Source organism: Sinocyclocheilus anshuiensis, unplaced genomic scaffold (genome assembly GCF_001515605.1).
Source record: "Sinocyclocheilus anshuiensis isolate Anshui unplaced genomic scaffold, SAMN03320099.WGS_v1.1 scaffold658, whole genome shotgun sequence".
NCBI classification, from domain to species: domain Eukaryota; kingdom Metazoa; phylum Chordata; class Actinopteri; order Cypriniformes; family Cyprinidae; genus Sinocyclocheilus; species Sinocyclocheilus anshuiensis.
The window spans coordinates 1173517-1181397 of record NW_015542402.1 but is presented as its reverse complement, the minus strand read 5'-3'; the positions used below and the strand labels follow the sequence as shown (position 1 = coordinate 1181397).

Here is a 7881-nt window from a genome sequence, read left to right as displayed (position 1 = left end):
TAGATGATAGATAGATAGATAGATAGATAGATAGATAGATAGATAGATAGATAGATAGATAGATAGGTAGATCATCTCTGCTCAAAGTTTTCAATTAATCAAAACATATTTCATTTTAAATATGTCCTCAACCCTTAAAAAAACATCAAATAGAAAAAAAGATCTTGAATGTTTGGATCATGGACAGTAGTGAAATATTTCATTTGAAACTGAACTTGAAATGTCATAAAAGGTCAAATAATCTAATAATTTTAAGAGACTGCGTACTTTATATATAATATAATATATATGACATAATAACATACTATGCCAAAATATAGGCTATATACAGTATGTCTGATTTTCATGTCGCAAATGGCTTTCTGCATGGTTACACCATATTGACAAAAGTTTATATATATAATACATTATTTTAAAAATGTTTTGTAAGAAATGACGATAAATGATGTCACTGTTTAAAATGCATTAAAAAAAAAAGAATTCCTGAATAAATTGATAAAAGGCTCTGGGGAGACTAATATTGCGTACATCCATACAGTAGGCTACTTGAACCACGTTATGTATGAATAAACGAACCTCCCCACCAGTGGGACACTTTCACCATCATCATCATCATCACCACATGCGGTGCACATCAGATCTGTGCCCAGACGCATAATGCTGCTTTTATTCAACAGTTGAGGACAGCTCTCGTGACGCGTGTCATCGGCTCGAATGTGTGTGTGTGTGTGTGTGTGTGTGTGTGTGTGATGCAGGCGTGAGTCTCTCCGGACTTCGGCGTGTGTACAGGAGCTGAAGCAGCATCAGTGTGTCATTGACTCCGGCTCTGCAAGGATCTTCTCACAGCATTGCGGTGACTGGAGAAGTTGTGCGGGATAGTCTCACCTTCCCACTGCGGTCTCGTCTGTCACCAGTGCTGCTGCGCTCGGCTGATGAGCGCTGTTGTTATTTGTTATTCGATCGTTTAAATCCTACTGCCATATAAAGCGGTAAGTGTGCGATTTCTAATGATTTTATGATGTACGGAGTTCCGCTACAGGTCTATTCAACTCACATATTCCGATCACTCTCTACTGTCTGTGGACTTTACATTACACTCTGTGTAGCTACATTCGCGTAGAGTAGCTATATAATGAAGTATGACTTGCACACTGTCCTAGTTAGTACAATTTGAAAGTATTTTAATAGGGGCAAGTTGTCACACTTTTTATGCAATCAATATTTGGTCACTTTATTTTAAGCACCAATTCTCATTATTAACTTACATACATATTACTAGCATATTGGTTGTTTATTAGTATTTACTAAGCACATATTAATGCCTTATTCTGCATGGGCATATTTTAGATCCCACACCTAAACTCAACAACTACCTTAATAACTATTAATAAGCAGCAGCTTAGGAGTTTATTGATGTAAAAGTTGCTTAATAGTTAGTTAATATAGAGAATTGGACCTTACAATAAAGTGTGACATACTGCATAATAGACATGTGCATATTTCTCGGGGTAGGTTTATTTTTGTCAATTTCTTGTGCGGATGCATATCTTTAAAAATAAAAAAGATAGTTATGGAACACAAAAGAGTTCATGTTTTATCTAGCAGAAATTAATGAATGAACTGTATTAACAACAACAACAACAACAACAAATAAACCATGTGGCAGCTTGCTTGGAGTAGTTTTTAACCTTTCAATTTACTTTCATTATATATACAGTGCTGCTTGAAAGTTTGTGAAACCTTTAGAATTTTCTATATTTCTGCATAAATGACCGAAAAGATCATCAGATTTTCACAGAAGTACTGAAAGTAAACAAAGAGAATCCAATCAAACAAATGAGACAAAAACGTATACTTTGTCATTTATTTATTGAGAAAAATAATCCAGTGTTGCATATCTGCGAGTGGCAAAACTGTGTGAATCTTTGCGTTCAGTATCCGCCGTGACCCCCTTTTGCAGCAATAACAAATGTTTCTTGTAGCTGCTGATCAGTCCTGCACAACGACAACTGCATTAAAGTCCGGACTTTGACTCAGCCAATCCAAAACATTAACTTTGTTATTCTTTAACCATTCTTTGGTAGAACGACTTGTGTGCTTGGGCTCGTTGTCTTGCTGCATGACACGAGATTCAGTTCATGAACAGATGTCCTGACATTTTCCTTCAGAATTTGCTGGTATAATTCAGAATTCATTGTTTCATCAATGATGGCAAGCCGTCCTGGACCAGATGCAGCAAAACAGGTCCAAACCATGACACTACCACCACCATGTTTCACAGATGGGATGAGGTTCTTATGCTGGAATGCAGTGTTTTTTCTTTCTCCAAACAGAACGCTTCTCATTTAAACCAAAATGTTCTGTTTTGGTAGTCCTCTGGTTTGTCCACATGATCTTTAGCAAACTGCAGACGGGCAGCAATGCTCTTTTTGGACAGCAGTGGCTTTCTCCTTGTGACTCTGCCATGCACACTATGATTGTTCAGTGTTCTCCTGACGGTGGACTCGTGAACATTAACATCAGCCAATGTGAGAAAAGCCTTTAGTTGCTTAGAACTTACCCTGGGTTTCTTTGCAACCTCGTGGACTATTACACATCTTGCTTTTGGAGTGATCTTTGTTGGTCGACCAAATTTCCTCCATTTGTACACAGTCTGTCTGACTGTGGATTTGTGGAGCCCAAACTCTTTAGAGATGGTTTTGTAACCTTTTCCAGCCTGATGAGAAACAGCAACTCTTTTTCTGAGCTCCTCGGAGATCTCCTTTGGTTCACTTCCACAAACATGATCAGACTTTGATAGATCCCTGTTCTTTAAATAAAACAGGGCACACACTGACACCTGAAACACCTCTGAACAGATGGACTCTTAATTTCACCTTCAAATGAACTGCTACTCCTAGAGATTCACACACTTTTGCCACTCACAGAAATGTAATATTAGATCATTTTTCTCAATAAATATATGACAAAGTATATATTTTTGTCTAATTTGTTTGATTGGATTCTCTTTGTCAACTTTCAGGACGTGTGTGAAAATCTGATGATCTTTTGGGTCATATTTATGCAGAAAATTCTGAAGGGTTCACAAACTTTCAAGCAGCACTGTATATTTCATTATACATTATATATATATATATAGTGTGGCAGTATTGTGTTCACTCGCTTATCCAACAAATACAGCAAAGCATTTGGGAGGACAAAAATTACAGTAACTTTAGACAGATTTGATCTACACTGAAAAAAAATGTTAACATCTAAATTAACTGGTTTTATTTCAATACAATAAAACGTAGCATCACTGAATCAACCTGAATCAGTACATGACTTTATACCAACAAAACACATTTTTATTGTTGAATGAGGTAAGTATTGCTCTTTAAAGTAAAGTTTTCACAGTACAAAACCACTGCTAGAGAAAACAAGCATTTGTGTAATTGGACTTTTGAGTCAAAATCTCAGCCCAAGTGAGAACCAGAACCAAGGTTTTCCTGACATGCATGTAACACAAACACTATAATGTAAAGTGTAACAATATTTGATTTTCATTACACTCACACTCCACTCTGTCCCTGTCACAGGTTGTTCTTCGACAGAGGAATATATCGTTATTAACAAACACAGGGGATGTTTCCATTTTAAACCAGAGCTCTTCACCTCTTCAGAAGTAATGGGACTCGGTCAGTCCAGCAGGACATCGGTCACTGATGACCCAGAAGAGGGTAAGTGTGTTCTTGAAGCGCAAAACAAGCTGTTCCAGTTCCTATAGTTGGACAGAGGACCCAAATTCATAACACATTAAAATGAACTGACTTTTCATTTAACCACCTCTTTTTATTTCTCAACTCAAATTAATAACTGTTAGGATGCTTTATTTAAACATAGATGGATAGTGTGAATGAAGTGTCATTATTTGAATGTTAAAATACTGAAACTGTTCTTATCAGAAGATTCATTTGAGCATCCCAATAGCATGAGTTTGGGGAAAGACTATCTATTTGAGCGACCAATGGCAGACAGTGTTGAGGAAAGACAGAATATGCCACAAATTCAATTCTGAAATAATTTACTTGCCCCATGATGTTCAAAAGCTCTATGAAACCCATGTTGCACATATTGAGAAACTCAGCAGAATGTTTGAGCTGCTCTTTTCCGTACAGTGAAAGGATACAATGACAAGGCACGGTCAACCTCTAAAAAGGACAAAAAGCACCATTTATTATAGTATAATTGAGATAATCCACAGCTAGGTGTGCATTCAATTGTTAAATGAGGTGTGCATTCTGTGGAGGCAAAGAACCGCAAAGCAGAGTGCATTAAATGGTGGCGCATTAATACAGAACGGTGATTAAACTGACTGGAACTACCTGTGCATTAAACAGACAGACCATGGTATAAAAGTGGTATGCATTCCAAGTCTTTGGTTTAGCTTTTTTGTGTAAGAAAGACAATCAAATTAAAACTGATAATCTCCCCCTTCGTAAAAATGTGTATTGTAGCCATGTACAGTCACAAAGGTTTTAATGTAAGTAAAATGTAGTTATGTACTGTGGCTTAATTAATAATCCTGACAAAACAGTCAATGGCAATTTTTTTTGCTTTAGGAATATATGAGATTGCTCACTTTCAAACAGGATTTTTCCAAAGTAAACCCATACAACAAGATCCATAGCGGTTGACTGCAGAAAGTCATTTATTGTGGTTCTCATAAATATGTCTGTGTGTGCAGGTGGGTCTAAAAATGTACAGCCCAGATTCCAATACACCTGTGCATGTGTGTGTGTGTGTGTGTGTGTATATGAGTCAAAGAAAGAGATGGGCCATCACAAGTACAGTTATAGCAATAGTCAATTGGCCTATTTTACAAAGTAATCATGTATATGGGTATACAACAGAGCTCACAGTAACTGATAAACCAAAAAATCGTTAAACTAGATTTTTACATATCTTGAAGAAAATGGGAGTGGTGCTAGTACATGTGAAAATTACCTTCACATTGTAGGTGCGTTGTGTGTATAGAATGTTTGTCAATCCGATACAAAATTTACAAAAATACAAAGCGATACAAAATCTCTTAGAAAAACCAAAACAAAATAAAATGCATGAAACCAAATTCAAAACATGTCTGAAAAGCCAAAAATAAATAAATGAATAAATAAATAAATAAAAATAAAAAATGCATGAAACAAATCAAATTCAAAACATCCCTGAACTGTCAAAACAAAACAAAAACGCATAAAGCCAAATCCAAAAACTGTCTGAAGAGACAAAAAAAAACAATGAAATCAATTACAAAACATTTCTGAACAAACAAAAGAAAAATGCATGAAACTAATCCAAAACATGTCTGAACAGCCTAAACAAAAACAAAACAAACAAACAAAAAAGCAAACAAAAATGCATGAAACAAATCCAAAACAAGTCTGAACAGACAAAACAAAACAAAACAAACAAACAAAAATGCATGAAACAAATCCAAAACAAGTCTGAACAGACAAAACAAAACAAAACAAACAAACAAAAATGCATGAAACAAATCCAAAACAAGTCTGAACAGACAAAACAAACACAAAACAAACAAGCAATAAAGCAAACAAAAAAGCATGAAACAAATCCAAAACATGTCAATATGTAAAAATCCAATTAAAATCTGATTTAATCAAGATTTACTCAAGCATGCTTTACTTAGTAACAAGTAGTTTGCTGTGACACACAACAATATAATAAACAGAATACTCAATAATACAAAATGTTACGAATTATGAGATTAAATAATCTATAAATCACTAATTTTGGCAACAGAAGTACCACTGTACAACAGTGACAAGAGTGAATAAAGTTTCAGAGGGTCAGATGGTTCAGACTGCTTCAGACTAATAAACAACACGCCCACCCAGACATGATCCCTTTTGTCAAGTAAAATAAAATTATATTAAACAGAAAATGATTGTTGAGTGATTTAATTTTCACATCACGCTGACTATCATAACACCTCTGCTGTTTACAGAGGATTTGATCACTTATAGTCTTATTATATGCTGTTGCACATGCTCAATGCTTAAACTCTAATGGGACCCGTTTTATAGTTTGCCATGTGAAAATATGTAAGTCAGATTGCTTAGAAAAGTAATTGCATAAGACGCATGACTCGAGGTATCACTTATGTCCTTACCAAGCAAAACTAATGATTAAACAGTATTGATGGAGAGAAAAACATTACTCCTGTGCATGTGTGGGTTTATGAAGGTCTTGAAAGCTGAGGGAGAGCATGATTAACTCTTTATTAAGAGCTTGAGATCTTCAGGCAGCATTTGATTTTTTTGTAGCCTTAATTTGGTAATTGTTATTGACTTTGTGGTAGGAGTTTCCCGTTAGAGATGGGGCATTTACTATTTAGGACATGCTTATGACCCCTCTGGAAGTCACTGCGGAAAAGGGTGTCAGCGTTCTCTAAGTGGCTGTCCTAGATCGTTTGCCCACACGCACTCGATAGGTCACCGATTCTTCAGATATGGGACAAAACATGACCCTCAAATGTACTTTACTTTTTAAAATAGCACTACATTTAAATAGCTCAGCGTTTGCGCTTTGAAGTTTATCAGTGCAGACTTCTTTAAAAGTAGCATTTATCAGAATCAGAATCAGAATGAGCTTTATTGCCAGGTATGTTTACACATACGAGGAATTTGTTTTCGTGACAGAAGCTTCCACAGTGTAACAGAATGACAGTGACAGAACAAAAAAAACGTGTTAAAGGCCGAGTTTTTTCAAACCTGCAGTAGAACTCATTCAGATCGTCTGCCAGTTGTTGATTCATAATAAATTGATTTATTGTGATTTTATCTCTATTTTATGAAAACTGTGACATCTGCATTCACAAAACGACCTTTCCTCAGACCGTAATTCAATACTTTGTATACATTAAATATATAAAATGTAAAAAAATAAAAAAAATAAAAAATATATATATATATATATATATATATATAAATATGTACATTTTAAAGATTACTACATTCCTACAAATGTCCAAACAAAAGGAAGAGTTAAATTTTTATAAATTTCCATTTTCTTTGTATTGCTTTACAGCTGTGTCCCTTTGGTAAACACTTTTTTTTTGTAAACACTTTCAGATATTTCTAAAAACATTTATGATATGCTTTATAAGTTCAGTTATTCATATATAATATAGATTTGTAGAATACATAATATGCAAAAAAATATATATTTTGAGTTTTTTATGTATATATATATATATACACACACACACACACACACACACACATAATCGCATCTAAAATAAAAGTTTGGGTAACACTTTATTTTAGGGTCTCTTAACTAGTTGCTTATTAGCCTGCATATTACTAGAATATTAGCCATTTATTAGTACTAATTAAGCACATATTAATGCCTTTTTCTACATCCCTAATCCTAGCCAATACCTAAACTTAACAACTGCCTTACTAACTATTAATAAACAGCAAATTAGGAGTTTAATTGAGGGAAAAGTCGTAGTTAACAGACACGAGACGCAACTCATTCACAGGACAGACAATGAGTTTGGCTGCATTAGATGAGGAGTGAGATTCAGCTCAAATGTCTTCTGGTCCAAACCAAACACATCATGCATTAATTCTGTGGACTGCACACCAGTTTAAATCAGATGAGCAACTTCATAAAGAAATTTAAATCTGCTGTCAGCTGCTCATTAGAATAATTGTCCTTGGGAATAAAAAGAGATTGAATATGTTCTGTTCTCTAATATGGTGTTTACTGTTATACTCGAATATACTGTTATTGTTATACTTTATGTCCTTTTTGGAGCTTGACATTTATGGACTCCATTGAATTTCATTGTGTGGACCAAAACAGTGGAGACATCTT

At 34.8% G+C, this 7881-nt stretch overlaps 1 protein-coding gene across 1 annotated transcript in view; it reads left to right on the top strand.

Moving 5' to 3' along the window:
- The first annotated feature begins 958 nt into the window (after nucleotides 1–958).
- LOC107692947 (serine/threonine-protein kinase 32B-like) overlaps nucleotides 959–7881 on the top strand; it is a 59430-nt gene continuing 52507 nt past the window's right edge. Inside the window, exons 1-2 of the mRNA XM_016492156.1 lie at nucleotides 959–989; nucleotides 3579–3719. Coding sequence (XP_016347642.1) covers nucleotides 3668–3719 — 52 coding nt within the window. The 5' untranslated portion in view covers nucleotides 959–989; nucleotides 3579–3667. The remainder of the gene's footprint in view (nucleotides 990–3578; nucleotides 3720–7881) is intronic.